Below are 16,401 nucleotides of genomic sequence, written 5' to 3'. Positions count from 1 at the left end.
AATGTAAATAAATATCGATATTTAAAAGATTTTAAATCAAATTTAAATTTTAGAATGTAATATCAATTGATTCGGCCTTGTATCGCTCCCTCTATATAACTGGTACGTGTTGCTGTGATTTCTTCTTCATCTACGGTTCCTCCTCTCTTGCTTTTCTATCAGAGGTTCCGATTGATCGTTGTATTGCATAGCACCAATGCGGTTCGCAGCTGCCTTCGAAGCGGCGTCACAAGCGATTCGACGCCGCCCTAAGTTCTCCCGACTCCTCGTCATATGTGCTATCGGGTTCGTTTCTTTCGATTACCATGTATCTTCTTAATTCGTTTATTGTCCGAGATCAATATGTGTGGATGATTTAGTTTATGCGTGATTTTTTAGTTTTTCTTTTGGTACAAAATACTGTTTTTTGGATGTTGGAAGGCCACTTCATAAAGGCGTTGCAGTAATGTCAATACTGTGGCTTTGAGTTATGGTAGGGAAGGCTAATGTTTGGTTCTCACTCTGTTCATAGAGGCTAATCTTATTTATCTAAATCATATACGAACTATTCTCTTGTATAAATTTGATACATAAATTTGTTTTTTTTTTAACATTACACACTGGCTTGTAAAATTTGGATAGATTAAAAGAAAGTGGATGAAAAGTTAGATTAAGACAAGAAAGTCGATGGTAAAATGAAATCTTTTATACATCCTCATCCCTTTTTTTTGTCCTTTTGAAAGACAAATTATACATCTTATTCCACACTATTCTCATTCTTTTGATCAGTAAAGACGGAATTCAACTTGTTTTTTTTTTTCCTTTTTTTCTTACAGTGCTGGTGGTGTATTAGCATATGCTGATGCAAAGTCGGATCATAGTTTTGATACACCCGGAACAACAAACAAAAAAAAGTTGGTTGTCCTTGGAACTGGTTGGGCTGGCACTAGCTTCTTGAGAAATTTAGATACCTCTCAATATGATGTCCAAGTGGTATCACCTCGTAACTACTTTCTATTCACTCCTCTACTACCAAGTGTCACTTGTGGGACTATTGAACCACGCAGTATTGCAGAGCCTATTCGCAATATCATGCAAAAGGTACTAATGCAATAACATTAATTCATTTTTAAGATGTGTTAAAACAAAGTGATTTTCCTTATTTATGAAACCTGTAAAAATTTGAGTCGCTATTAATTTTGTAACTATTGGAAGTTCTTTCTGTCTGATCTGACTGTCATATTTAACAGAAAGGTGAAAAAATTCAATTTTGGGAAGCTGAGTGTGATAAGATTGATCCAATTAACAAGAAAGTTCTCTGCCGATCCAATGTTTGCACAAACTCAGATGGGAAAGGGGAATTTGCTCTAGATTATGATTACTTGGTTCTTGCACTAGGAGCAAAGCCGAATACCTTCAACACTCCTGGTGTGGTGGAGAACTGTCATTTCCTTAAGGTATATTTAAGCCTGCGGTACAGAACTACATAAATTTAAGTCTAGTGTTCCATTTTTTTTTTACACTTTCTGAATATAGCTCTGTGAAGGAAAGCTCCCAAACAAAATATAAAAAACATACATTCGGTGTTGGTAAAAGTAATGGAAGTATGACATACTTGATGAACATAGAAGACTGAGTAAGCTATTCTATTTTGATAATACAGGTTGGAACTATCCTAATCCTTTGTCAGTTCTACTGTAGAAGTTCCTCTTACTTGATATTTCTAAATTTTTTATGCTAATAAAAATGCTTTATGGAAAAAAGTTCATTTTCTTTATTTGCTTGTTTATGTTCAAAGAGGAGTTACATATCTCTTGCAATTGGGAAACCTTTTCTCTAGGAAATAGAGGATACACAGAGAATCAGGAGGAGCGTGATGAATTGCTTTGAGAGAGCATGCCTTCCAGGCCTCAGTGATGAAGAGAAAAGAAATAACCTCCATTTTGTCATTGTTGGTGGGGGTCCCACTGGCGTAGAATTTGCAGCAGAATTGCATGACTTTGTGACTGAAGATCTGGCCAAGTTGTATCCCACTGTCAAAGATTTGGTGAAAATTTCAGTAATTGAGGCCGGGGAGCATATTTTGACAATGTGAGGAACAATTCTCTCTACATTTTTTTTATTGGCATTTGCTTTTTGATCAATATTTAATTTTGCTAATCACAATATCGGCTACTTGGCTTTCACTCGTTTCCAATCTCAAACTACAATGATGTTGATGTGATTTTGTATCACTCATCCTTGAAAGTTGTTAGCCTTTGATATTTTTCTGTATTTTCAAATCTCTGCTGATCTACAGTCTTGAATCCTTGATTCTTACTAATTTCCAATATCAAAGTGTAATGATATGGACTTTGAGCAGTTGCTCATGATATTATAACCTAGCTAGCAAACACCTTAGGTGTAGTTATATACAAGCTTTGAGGGCTAGACATGCCCCTGAGCGTAGCATAGGCCAGACGATGGGTGTATGATATCTCTGGTATAATAGTTAGGATTCGATTCATAAGAACTGATAACTTGGGTTTATCCCATCATATACCTAATGCTTGTGTACCATATTCATAAGACCGATAATAGAGGACCGTTAAGATAGCAAATCTACTATTTTTTTCAGCATAGGACTAGACAAAAATTATTAATTTGATAGAGGTTTCCAAAAGCTTTTACACATTCAATAGTTGGCAAGTATGTTGACACGTGACACTCTACAATTATAAATATACAATTTGTCTGTATTTGAGATGCCCTGTACAATACTCCACAAATATTCTTTTTCCAAAAACCATCGTTTCATTGAGTTTTGATACGTAGGTTCGACAAAAGGATAACTGAATTTGCCGAAGAGAAGTTCCAAAGGGATGGTATTGATTTGAAAACCAATTTCAAGGTTGTCAAGGTAACGGATAAGGATATCATTATGACTAATGGATCGTCTGGAGAGGTTTCAGTTCCCTATGGAATGGTTGTTTGGTCTACTGGTATTGGAACTCGTCCAGTGATACTGGATTTTATGAAACAAGTTCAGCAGGTAAGCTAATAAATTATATATATATATATATATAATATTTGATGACTATCTCATTGATTGTTCCTTTTATACAGGCTGATAGACGAGTATTAGCAACTGATGAGTGGTTGAGAGTCCCAAATTGTGATGGTGTCTATGCTCTTGGGGACTGTGCAACAATAAGTCAGAGAAAAGTCATGGTACGTATACTAATTTTCCAACATGTTCTGCTAAATATTGTTCAGAAACCATCCTAGCACTTTAGCAGATTTTTCAATCATAAGTCTATTGATCTCGAAATACTATTCAGGAAGACATCGCAGCAATTTTTAGAGTTGCAGACAAGGATTATTCTGGTACTTTAACCGTTAAAGCTATCAAAGACGTACTGAAGGATATCTGTGAGAGGTACCCTCAAGTGGAGCTTTACCTGAAGAGCCAGCATATGAAGGATTTTGTTGATCTATTTTCGGATGAAAATGGCAATGCTCTCAAACAATCCAAAGAATTGGATATAGAAGTGTTCAAGAAAGCTGTTGCCCGTGTGGATTCACAGGTTAAGATGCTACCTGCTACAGCTCAGGTATATTGTGGTTCTTTGCATCTTTATTTGTAGGGAGATTATCTCAGGCAAGGAAAATCCTTCTTATCTTCTTCTATTTTGTATAATGTTTCAGGTGGCTGCGCAACAAGGCGACTATCTTGCTAAGTGTTTTAACAAGATGAAAATCTGCGAGGAGCAACCTGAAGGTCCTCTTCGTATAAGGGGGTCAGGTCGTCATAGATTCCATCCGTTTAGGTCTGTATTCCATCTTCTTATCTATTTTGAGTCATACCAACGTGGTTGCACGGTACGTTACTGTAATTCCTTTCTTTGCAATTGAGTTAGATATCGGCATTTGGGGCAATTTGCTCCTTTGGGTGGAGAGCAAACGGCTGCACAGCTGCCTGGAGACTGGGTTTCTATTGGCCACAGCACACAGTGGCTTTGGTACTCTGTGTATGCAAGGTAGTACGAGTAGAAGATGAATTGTGCATGCAATTTATGTCTTTAGTTTTAATCTTATTTTATTGATTTTTTTTTTCATGGTAAAATTCAGTAAGCAAGTGACTTGGCGCACGAGGTTTCTTGTGATGTCTGATTGGACGAGGAAGTTCATATATGGAAGAGACTCGAGCTGTATGTAAGTCATGCAGTTGTCTAGAGAAAGTGCCAAACTCAACAGGATTCCTGCTGCTGCTGCTTGTCAATTATACTCTGTGTTCCTTTATATTTTTCTCACTTCAATTGAGTTATAAATGACAATTTTATTTATTCTCGAAGATGTTTAATTGATGTATAATTGCAGAGGATTTTTTACCCCCCAAGAACCGGATTGTGTATGAATATCTTAAATTTATTATCTTAAATCTAATACAAGTAATCATGATATATATATTGTTTACAAATAACATTATTTTAGTAAGACAGGTGAATGAGTAAATATTAAATTCAAATTTTGATAGAAATTATTAGAAAATAAAAAAGAGTAGGGTTAATATATTGTGCGATGCTACAGTGTTATTGTGAGTACAGTATATCAGATTTCTTTTTTTTTTAATTTAATTTTTTTAAAATTTTGAATTAAAAAAAATAATTAATTTTTTTTAAAGATTTTATATGTAGGTTCAGACTTCCTAATTGAGTTATAATTTTTAAATCAATTTTTTTTTTAAGATTTTATCTCACGTTTTCTAATTGGATTAAGTGAAATAAATTTAAGTATTTATGAAATATTGTAATATGTTTAGGAATATATTTATGTATTAATATTTTATATAAGAATATATTAAATTTTTTAAATATAAAATCTTAAAAAATAATAATTAAAAAAAAAGAAAGTTAATATGTTGCACGACGCCCACTGCAGCGTTAGTTAAAAGTATGACTATTAAGAAACATTTAAAGTAATATGTATTTAAAATTTTGATATAAATATCATTTATTTTAAAAATTTTAGTATATCATGGATAAAAATTTAGATATATATATATATATATATCATATCATTTATATTAAAAATTTAATAATTTTTTTAAACTAATTAAATCTATCAAATTTTTTAATAAAATGGAATAAATTAAATAATAAAATATTAATTAATTAGATTTTTTATCTGAATTAATCAAAATTTTTAATAATTATATATTTTTATCCGAGATTAACTTTTTTATTTGGTGAATTCAGAATTAAAAATTTAAGATTTTCTGATTTAAAGATTTAAGATTCAGCTTAATCGATAGAAATTTTAAAAATAAAATCGGAACAAATTAATTGAGATAATTAATTTTTAAAATAAGTAAATTGAATTTTTAAGTTTAATCTATTCAACTGATTAATTCATTTAACTAAATTTTTACTCACCCTTAATGACAGTAATCTCTTATGTTATGTGAATCATCTTTGCTTTCTTGCTCATCAATATTTACTTTATTCCACCATAGTTTATGAACAACTCAAAATCTGCAAAATGATGGGAGGCAGAATCATGTGAAATCAACGCTAATATCTGAAAAACCATACAAAACAGAAATGTTTGATGCATGATTCAATCAGATTGCACATTTCATTAAATTGTTTGCCCTTAGCTCATATTTTTCTAGTTTTTTTCTCGGTTTGACCCCTCCGTTTAAGTTTTTTTTATGGAATTCTTGAAACCAAAGCATGTGTTTCATTAGTGAAGTTTAGACATTTCTAACCATTACTTTTATCAATCAATCTCTTTCACTATAAGACACTGCATGTTTCATCGAGTAGTGCTATTAAATGGGCCAATTTATAATGAGGAGGGCCAACTCGTCCAAAACCCATAGGCGGAACGGGTCAGTGGATCGATGGGTCAGTGGGTCAATAGGTCGATGTAGTTCGACGGGTTAACAAATTGGAAAATCTCCAACCCAATATGGATCAACCCACAAATCCATCAAAAGTAATAAAAATTTAGAAAAAGTTTAAAATTTTAAATTTGAATTGTGAATTATAGGCAAACGAAATCCACGAACACATTAAGTTTTTTTTTTTTTTTTTTTTTGGTCTCAACTTGTAGGTAGGATTGTAAACGAACCGAGTCGAACTGAGTTTTGGGATGTTCAAACTTATTTAATAAGATAACTAAGTCGAGTCGAGCATAAAATGAACCAAACTTTTGAAATAATTATTCAAGTTTGGCTTGATTTATTTTTTATGAGCTTGAGCCTATTTGAAGATTAGCTTGAACTTGATTCGTTTAGATGTTATCGAGCTCTCAATTCAAGTTTAGTTTCAGCTTGGTTCGAGCTTGGCTTGAGCTTGACTCGCAATTCAAGCTTATTTGATTGTTTGAAACTTTTAGTTGTTTGATTAGATACTGAGCTTGATAATTCAAATTTATTTATTTATTTTATTGTTTATTTAGTATATCGAAAAAAATTTTACTAATAAATATTGTTCGCGAACGTCGTTCACAAATATTGTTCACGAACGTTAACGAGCTGAACACAGCTTGTTTGTTTAGTTTAACTTTTACTAAGCCAAACAACAAGTTTCTTCACGAACGTTTAGTTCATTTACAACACTACTTGCAGGCCAACCTAAGCTCACTAGGAACCAATTCGTGCAGGTCGCAAGCCTAGGCAGGTTAGCCTATTTGATTCCACCTTAAAATGAGATGCTAAAATCTCAATATAATATATTTCAAATTATTTGGTGGGACGAATTAATTCAACTAGGTAAATTTAAATTGATAATTCTACGAATAAATATAATAAAATTTTAAAGAAACTAAATATCATTAAATATATATTTATGCGATATGAGATTTAGTATCGATATGTCATATGTACCGTATCAATATTGACATTTTAATATAAACGATATGAATTTAATTATACTGAAAATTCATTATACAAAAAATTTAGTGTATCGAAAATTGATGATACCAAAATTTTAATATGACATCAATATAAATTTTTTATACGGAACTTTTTGGAATGATGTACAATATATGAGTTTAGGGTTCGATATACCATACCGGATCATCCTTATTAGTTAATGCTTCAATTATTTCTCCCTTTCATTTCAGAAATGCTATCTAACGAGAGTACTCATGCTTTTTCATATTAGCATATTTGCTCATAGTGTATTCAAGTGAGCATATTTGCTCATCTGATTTTTTAGTTCACTGATGGTGTATAAGATTAGTTAATAATACAAACTTTTCTTTTTAAACAGAACTACTGCAGTTTTTCAGGCTGGGTTCACAACTTCTGGGACTTAGACTTTTGCTTTGAGAATAATAAGGAAAGCAACATTGGAGAGTTCAGATGATCTTATTATACATTTAGAACTACCTTATGTGAAACAGAGCTCTAAATCCTCCTTTTCAGTGTTATGTCTTTAGATCTCAACATTCTTTGAGCTGTTTTGGCTTTTCTTTATACATGTATGTATCCTAATTACCAATTTTCAAATACTACTAAGCAAAAGTTGCTTATGAAGGATATAATTACTTTTGTCCTTGTTACGGCTGACATTGGAAAACTTGTCGTTTGTTTTTTTTATTACAAGTAGGACTAAGCAATCAGTATAAAATTAAACTGACCAAACCTATTTAATTGAAATAGAACAAATTAAATTTTTTCCGAAATAACTGAACCTACCAAATATTTAATAAAAATTAAATAAACTAAACTAATAAAATATTAATTAATTTAATTTTCGACCCTAATTTTTCAACAATATAACTATAATCGAATCAACACAGTTGTGAATTCGATGAAAACTTTATTTATAAGAAAAGCCTTGGTTTTGTCGAAAACTTTATTTATAAGGAAAACCTTCGTTTTGTCGAGTTCCCAGTTTTTTTGTATGTGCTTAATTATTCATGGCAGCTCCACAACTCATGTGCATAGTGTTTTATTATCTGACCAAACCTATTTAATTGAAATAGAACAAATTATTTTTTTTTCGAAATAACTGAACCTACCAAATATTTTAATAAAAACTAAATAAACTAAACTAATAAAATATTAATTAATTTAATTTTCGATCCTAACATATAACTATGATCGAATCAACACAATTATGAATTCGGTGAAAACTTTATTTATAAGGAAAACCTTCGTTTCGTCGAGTTCCCAGTTTTTTTATGTGTTTAGTTATTCATGGCAGCTCCGCAACTCATGTGCATAGTGTTTTAAGCAAGCCCCGTTTAGAATTCAGAATTTCAAGGAAAGCGTGAAACATAGAAAAGTAACTTCAACTTTATCGATTGGAAGATAACGACCCTTAAATTTTATGCCCTTTTACCTTCTTTAAATAGTAAAGGCCTCTAGAAAATTTAATATACATCTAAAAATTTTATTTGGGGCTAATATTTTATCATTTTAAATAAATATGAATATTATTGAATTTGTAAAAGCATATAATATTCTAAAATAATTAAAATAGAATGAATTGTTTTAAATCATTAAAATTGTTATTATAACTAGGAATATATTACAATTAATATAAATACAGTTTAATCTAAATATAATTAATTTTTCATGATTTAAGTTTATATTTTTTATATTAATTATGGATAAACAGGATACATCCAGATATGTGAATAAAAAGTAAATGTTAAAGTGGAATTTTTAAGTAGAAATCGTTAAATGTTAAAAGTTAAAGATTTTAGACTTAATAAATTAAAAATTAAATATATAAAATTTAAGTTTAATATTAGTAAGTATAATAAGAAATCATTAAAATAAGAGAAGTTGAGTTAATCACAACTAAAAGTTTAAAGTATCTAGAATTATTAAGTCGGGATCCTTTGAACTATTTTTTGTGGTTCAAGGAATAATCCCTAGACATGTATTGGTGGGGATAAATAGTCCCCATCTATTTTATAAATGGAGGTCATGTATTCCACCAATGGATGTTTAAAGATCCGTAAAAAGCGGTCCAGAGGATCTGCCCTCAGAATTATTTTCATAAAGGATGGAGAGGTTGATAGAAAGATTTTACTTAAAATAATTGAAATAAAAAAAATGCTAGGTGTTTTTTTTATAATTATAAGATATCTCTAAAGCTTAAATAAAAGTTTTACATGATAATGATTAGTACAGATAAGATAAGAAAATACTTAAGTGATTAAATATCTCAATTATGATCATGATAAATATATACAATAATTAAGAAAAAGGAAGTGGTAACACAAGATAAAATGACAATACTTAATAGGATAAATGCCTATTATTTTCATGTTAACAAAAGCTATCTTAATAATCCAAAATTATTTATTTAATTTCTTTAGGTGAAAAAACATGACTCTCATGATTTTAATAATACTTTTATAATTTAATAAAATATTAACTTCAAAAAAATCTAGATCCCTGCTTTGTGAGTTTAATTTTTTGACTCCGTATTATTTTTTCCATTCGGTTATAAGAATTCTGCACATGAATGAAGCTCGAAATGGCATGAGAAGCATATGACCAAGACTGAAATTCAAATGTTTAAACATCCACATGCTTAGCAATCTATGACACACATTGTCCAAAGTAACACATGAACTAGTAATTTTCTTTTATTTCTGCTTCTATCCTCTGTCTAGGATAATGTTGTTACTCCACTACAGATCATTTAATTTGTTACCAACCTTTACCAATTAGCCACAACCAGTCGAGTACGACGCCTGAGAAAAGACCTGCAATTAAAAAAACTACCAACAAATTCCCCAATGCATTTTGTTCCGGACCCTGCATTATAAATATAACAAATAAGAATTCATGAACAAAATGTATATATATATAATGGCCTTGATTAATTACCTTGTATCCTTTTGGTGCTTCTGTAAGAACGCAAACAGTGAGATAGCCATTGCTCAGTCCTAAGACGGAGGTCAACATTATCATCCACCCTTGATCTCCGTGTTTAGCTGTGAAATAGAATGCTGGGATGAATAGGAAGCGTGAGAGACTGGCAAACATGAGACTTTTCCTTGATACCAACTTGATGGGCTTCATAAGAGGTACATATCTACCCACAAGGTCCCAGACATTATACATGGCAATCAAAACAAGTGTATACCTGCATATGGAATTACATTTATCGTTTTCCTTTTAGGATAAATTCCTCTCTGAATAGATCATGCTTGAGCACTTACCATGAACCCAAGCTATGAGAACCAGTATCTTCTGCTAAGAAACCAGGGAAGATTGACAGTGTCAAGACGTATATCAAGAAGAGGTCAAGCGCATAATCGATATTTTGAACTAGCAGTTCTTTGTTACTTAAGCGCTCGAACTGCTTCGGATCCTCCATTGCCTGCAACTCAACTGAAAGGATTAATTCACATCCGAGACAAACTGAACTGCTCACTGAATTTAAGCAATAGCATAATGTTATTTATGAATCTTACAGCTGCATTGTTTACTGATGATTGAATGCCAGCAGCAGCAAGGTCAGCAGTGACTGTCATGGATCCTTCAGAAGCAGCTTTTGATCGGTAGTATTTGACTATTGGTAATTTAGGAAACATAAATGCATAGAGAAAGATGCAAAGCAGCTCAAAAAAAGTTGAGATCGCAAGAAACAACACTGAAAAAGGAAGATTTAGAGCTTTGTTTAAGATAAGGTAGATCTCAATGTATAATCTATGTAAATTGTAAATATCATATATACTTGCTCCCTTGCGAAGGCCATCATCTGAACTCTCAAATGCTGCTTTCGTTGTTAATCTCAAAGCAGAAGTCAGAGTCCCAGAAGCTGCGAGCCCAGCCATGAAAGACTGCAGTAGTTGTTTTAAGAAGAAAAGTTTGTATTACCAACTAATCCTACGCGCTGTCCGTGAATTAAGAAATCAAATGGGGCAAAGATGCTCACTTGAATAAATTCTGGACACATCAAAGATAAATCACCAACCATCCCTCCTTGAGCAAAACCGTCTGCGACACCAAATGCTGCACTCGCTATACAAACACCAATGAAGATGCCCAACCCACCTTTACCTGATGTTGCTAAATCTAACTGCGACGAATCAATGGTGTAATTGAATATATAGACAAGTAGTTTGAAAAATGATGCTTTAGAAAATGTTGATTCTTGATACTAACCACAAGAAGACCAAGTGAACTTAAGAAGAAGAGGGAGTAACCCGCCAGATTTCGACGTCTAGTATTAAGTCTTGCTTCGTGATACGCTAATATGACTATTGTTCCCAGAGCAAAAGGTTGGTAGACAAGTGTGAGTATTCTCGTCGGATGATATCTCTGAAATAAAATGAAGAAGAAATAGTTGCAGCACATATCAAAAGATAACAAGTCATTGTTGATGAGAAAGTGATTTCTTACCGGAAAGAGAAAAGCGTAGTAATCCCCAATGGTCAACATGCTGTTCCACGCGAAAAGAGATCCATTCCCAAGTAGCCAGGTTATAAACAACGCAGTAAATCTTCCCTGTTTCGAATAAGAGCTTGGTAAATTGATCGAATCAATACAGTTATGGACTCGGTGTAAACTGTATTTATAAGGAAGAACCTTTGTTTTGTCTAGTTCCCAGCTTTGCATGTGGGTACTCATGGCAGCTCCCGTTCAGCCGCTCCTGTAAATCTCGTTTTAAGCAAGCCCCGTTTAGAACTGAGAATCCTAGGAAAGCATAAAACAGAGAAAAGTAATCTCAGCTTTATGGATTTGAAGATCAAATATTTAGAGGGGTTTATGCCTCCTTTTAAAGGTCTGTACAAGAATTAATCAATCTTCAAATTACTTGGTAAACAAATAACTAACCAATAAAAGAATTTGTATATAAAATTTACTACTTTGTATTAACTAATTATAAAATAAAAGTTCTATATATATATATATATATATATATTAAAAAAGATAACATAATATCCTATGAGATTAAATTTTTTTAATCTAAACTACTATAATTGACGAGGGAAGTTTGAATTTTAAAATTAAAAAAAAAAATCTTATCAATTTAAATTTACTATAACCTAATACGTAAATTTTAAAATTTTAAATACTAAATATATATAATATATTCATGAGCATCTAAAATTTTTTATGTTAAATCCCATAATTTAATAGAAAAGCTTGAATTCTGGAGGGAAAATTTTATTGGCTTAAATTCATTATAACTCAATAGAAAAATTTAAATCATAGAAGGAAAATTTTATTGGCTTAAATCCATTATAATCCAATAGAAAAACTTGAGCCATAGAGGAAAAATCTTATGGGCTTAAACCTACTATAATCTAACCCCTAAATTCTAAAGCCTTAAATCCTAAATACATATAATATATAAAAAAATAAAAAATTTTAAAAGACCTTCTGATTGAATCCAGGCGCCCTGGATTGAATTCAACCCTGGAATACTATAATCCAATAGAAAAATTTCTTGAGGAAAAATTTTATTGACTAAAACGCACTATAATCCAATAGAAAAGTTTGAACCATAAAAAAAAATTTATTGGCTTAAACTCAATATAATTCCACCTCTAAATTCTAAAATCTTAAAACCTAAATACATATAATATATCAAAAAAAAATTAATAAAAAATAAAAAAAATCCTTTTGATTGAATCCACTAATAAAAAATAAAAAAATCCTTTTGATTGAATCTAGACGTCTTGATTCAATCTAGATGCCCTGAATCTGTGTAGTCACACAACAATAAGTCCGAAGCATAGTAATTTTATGTAAATATATACACACACGAAATAATTTAGTTAATCGGTCCAGAATAAAAGAAAACGAATTTAGAAGGAATAAATAAGCGCACAAACAATATAATTATTGTTATCATCATCCTTACAGCTTCCTTTCTTGAATGATTATAAACAATTGATAGTGTAACAGAGCTGACGAGGAGCAAGATTGATCAATATAAACTGAAATAAACTAAAGCCATACGAAAACAAATGAAATGGAGAGACAGAGAAGAACAACAAGGCAAAATTGAAGTGCAAAGGAAACAAAGAACGCCAGAATTTATAAGAGAAACTAGAAAACAAAATAACCAAAAGGAAATAACTTGTGGATTTGAAAGAGAAAAAGATGAAAGCAGTAAAAGTGATACCTTTAAAGCGTGTGGAGGAGGACGAAAGATTCTTCCATAAATTTAAACTGAAGTGAGGATTCAAGAACATCTTACGCTGGGAGGCCCAAAGTACGTCTAAAAAGGATGTAAAGAAGAGAAAGGTTGAGTGAGAAGATGAAGATGGGTTGATGGTCCCTCCGTAATAATCACGGCAAAGCAATAAAAAAACTTTGTTCAAAACATAAAGGGGCATTATTATCATAGAGAGGTTCTCCGTGTGTTGATTCCGAAAGAAATGGATTCCATTTTAAAATTGTAATAAATTATTTTATGGAAAAAGGTTCTCGAAGAGAGACAACGAAGGGGGACAATTTCATCCAACCAAGGAAAAGAGAGATAATAATAGACGCATTACCATGTGGATGCGGTGTATAGAGTTGACCGCCAGCCAAAGAGGCTTTTAGATAAATGTAGTTGATAGAGTCAGAGAAAGAATATAATATTTTTTAATTCCTGCAAATTTAAATTTGATAAGTTATAATTGGCCAAAAAAAGTATCCGTTGTGGACAAAACTTGTGAACCGTCCTCCTTGTAAGTTTGTGTCATACTTTTTTTTTTTCCTTAAATCAAAATCTTTTTATTATGAAACAACTAATCATTCCTTCCTCTTCACCGAATCCCTAGCTCGTAATTAGAGGTGTAAATAAACCAAGCCGTTCGTGAGCTATTTGAAGCTCGATTCGATAAAAGCTTGTTTGAGTTCATTTAATGAGACTCGTTAAGATAAACAAATTAAGCTCAAGTTTCACAATATTCAGCTTGTTAGTTCGTGAACATGCTCGTTAAGCTTATGAATCAATTTTTAAATAAAAAATAATAATTTTGATATTGAATTTATAGATTTTACACTCTACTTATGAAATATATTGACAAATATATTAAATTTATTTATTAGAATAAAATTATAAATTTTAATAAGAATATTATAATTTTCTCTTAATATATAATTTAGTTTTTAATGAATATTTAAATTTATAATTTATGTTTATTAAGCTCGTTTAGGCTCGATAAAAGCTCGAATAAACTCATGAATCATGAATATATTCATTAAATAAAGCTCAAACTCGGCTCGATTGTAAACGAGCCAAACTCAAACATTCAAGAGTTCGGCTCAGTTCGGTTCGATTACTCCCCTACTCGCAATTCTCCTCGCCACAGCTGCCCTCACTCGTGATTCTCCCCCGCGTGCCCTCTCTTGTCACGACAAGCTCTCACAAGCGCCGTCGAAGATAGTGTTCGCAGTGGTCCGCAGAATCGCCTTGCCCTCTCTTGCCGCATAATCTTGCAGCCGTCCTCGTTGCAAGCCCTCCCTTGTCGCGCCTCCCTCGCCGTGACAAGCTCTCACAGGCGCTATCGAAGCTAGGGTTCGTAGTGGTCTGCAGTGATCTACAGAATCTCCTCACCCTTTCTTGCTACATAATCTCGTAGTCATCCTCGGCAAACCCTCCCTCGCTCCTCCCTTACACATCTTGCCGAATCGAGGGTTTCCCGTGCCTCCCTCACTCGTCGCGACGAAGCTAGCTTGACTCTCGCCAAGGTAAAAGCTCATTTTTAGAAATTGATTTATGATACCTTCTTGTCTGAGTATCCTTTATGTTATGGTTACTGGAATAACTACGCAAATCACAAGGCACAACTCTACCCTTTGCATGAGGTCGAGGAAACCTATGAAAGGGGCTGTTGTAGTAGTGCCATATTTTGTTGATATATGGGTTACATACTGTAGCTTTGGTGTCTTAACATATGAGGATCCTATTGACATTCAAAAGTACAAGTTTTTATTAATGCAACATTTTGTTGTTGCTAATTTATGCCAAATTGGAGAAAATTTAGGGAGTTTCTAATCAAAGATTAGTTTTTTTAGGTTGGAGCATAATTACTCTTGCTTTGCTTCTGTATTTTGAAACGGTTACAAATTTAAAAATGTAAATTGAATATGTTGTTTTGCTTCTATGTTATACTGTTAGCTAAGATGATTTAATGTTTATATGAATGGATCTCAGTTTTTTGAATATGTGTATTAGTGGGAAGTCCACGTTATTTTGTATTAATCAGGTTACTTGCAATTTTGAGTTTATAAGAAACAAGTTATAATTTTTATTTATTAATCTAATCCTCTATTGTCAATTATAATGTGAGAGTGTCTAAAAATGAAAAAAAATAGAGTTGATGATCAGAAATACATTCCCCAAGTTACAGATGATCGAAAGTCAAAAATTGGAATGAAATTCTCATTACTAGAGGAGACATATTCGTTCTATAACTAATATGTACGAAAAATCAGATTTAGTTCAAGGATGCACACAAACAAGAAAAATAAGATAACAAATGAAGTAATATGGAAACAAATTGTATACTTTAAAGAAAGACATACTCGTTTAATGCGGTGGAATAAACATGCAAAAGCTGATCAACTAACAAGGGAAAGAGCACGTGACACAATTAAAACGAGTTGTAAGTGAAGTATTGCATTTGTTAATAAACAAATGAGACCTAATTGAGTTGTTAGTAACTTTATAGAAACCTATAATCATTCACTCTTGACTCCATCAAAGGTACATTTGCTACTCTCATATCGTAATGTTTTGACAACAAAGAAAACATTGACAAAATAGTTTTTAGAGGTCAATGTACCAACATGCCAACAAATGCGATTATTGAAAATAGAGTATGGAGGGTCTGAGAGGGTAGGTTGCATAGAAAGAATATTAGAAACTTTGAGAGAGATTTAAGGGATGAACAAAAGGGTATTGATGCTGAAACACTGATCAAGTTATTTATATATGAGCAAGAGAAGAATTCAATTTTTTTCTTTAATTATGAGACTAATTTAGCTAACAGATTTAGCAGGTGTTTTTGGGATGATCATGTATCTAGGAGGGCATACAATGTATTTAGTGATGTAGTTGTATTTGATACAACATATAATACCAATAAATATAACTTGATTTTGACACCTTTTGTAGGAGTTAATCATTATCATCAGACAATTATTTTTGGTTGTGGGCTTCTAAATGATGAGAAAACTGAGTCTTTTGTTTGGTTGCTTAAGAAGTTCATAGAAGCCATACCTAAAGGTCCACCAAACGTTATCATCATTGATTAGGATCCTGCTATAACAAAAGTCATTGCATAAATTTTCTCTCAAACAATACATCGATATCGTTTGTGGCACACGCTGAACAAATTCATAAAAAAATTAAATCCTTTGATTTTTTGAAACTATACTATCAAAGCATAAAGAATGTCATTACAAATTCTACAACACCTGATGATTTTGAAAAATCATGGGAAAAAACTATCAAG

The 16,401-nt window shown here is 31.9% G+C and overlaps 2 protein-coding genes across 4 annotated transcripts; one reads left to right on the top strand and one right to left on the bottom strand.

Moving 5' to 3' along the window:
• The first annotated feature begins 196 nt into the window (after positions 1 to 196).
• LOC122011722 (external alternative NAD(P)H-ubiquinone oxidoreductase B3, mitochondrial-like) lies at positions 197 to 4,177 on the top strand. Its single transcript, XM_042568094.1, has 10 exons — positions 197 to 285; positions 816 to 1,080; positions 1,230 to 1,436; positions 1,820 to 2,070; positions 2,794 to 3,010; positions 3,085 to 3,189; positions 3,300 to 3,572; positions 3,667 to 3,788; positions 3,879 to 3,998; positions 4,090 to 4,177. Exons 1-10 carry the CDS (start codon positions 197 to 199, stop codon positions 4,175 to 4,177), a joined length of 1,737 nt encoding a protein of 578 aa, XP_042424028.1.
• A 5,288-nt stretch (positions 4,178 to 9,465) lies between these two features.
• On the bottom strand, positions 9,466 to 13,255 carry LOC122011811 (equilibrative nucleotide transporter 3-like). Of its 3 annotated transcripts, none has more exons than XM_042568195.1 (10): positions 13,074 to 13,255; positions 11,528 to 11,635; positions 11,342 to 11,446; positions 11,105 to 11,260; positions 10,875 to 11,018; positions 10,674 to 10,779; positions 10,411 to 10,589; positions 10,156 to 10,316; positions 9,821 to 10,079; positions 9,466 to 9,748 (listed from the first exon to the last, which is right to left on the bottom strand). In XM_042568195.1, the coding sequence occupies exons 2-10, from the start codon at positions 11,567 to 11,569 to the stop codon at positions 9,641 to 9,643; spliced, it is 1,260 nt and encodes a 419-aa protein (XP_042424129.1). In that variant the 5' UTR covers positions 11,570 to 11,635; positions 13,074 to 13,255; the 3' UTR covers positions 9,466 to 9,640. The 3 variants fall into 3 exon arrangements, with proteins under 3 accessions (XP_042424129.1, XP_042424128.1, XP_042424130.1); XM_042568194.1 differs by lacking the exon at positions 13,074 to 13,255 and adding an exon at positions 12,810 to 12,968; XM_042568196.1 differs by lacking the exon at positions 13,074 to 13,255 and adding an exon at positions 12,908 to 12,931.
• Between the last annotated feature and the right edge of the window lie 3,146 nt (positions 13,256 to 16,401).

Source organism: Zingiber officinale, chromosome 8A, assembly GCF_018446385.1.
Source record: "Zingiber officinale cultivar Zhangliang chromosome 8A, Zo_v1.1, whole genome shotgun sequence".
Lineage (NCBI taxonomy): Eukaryota > Viridiplantae > Streptophyta > Magnoliopsida > Zingiberales > Zingiberaceae > Zingiber > Zingiber officinale.
This window is presented reverse-complemented; position numbering and strand designations above follow the sequence as displayed.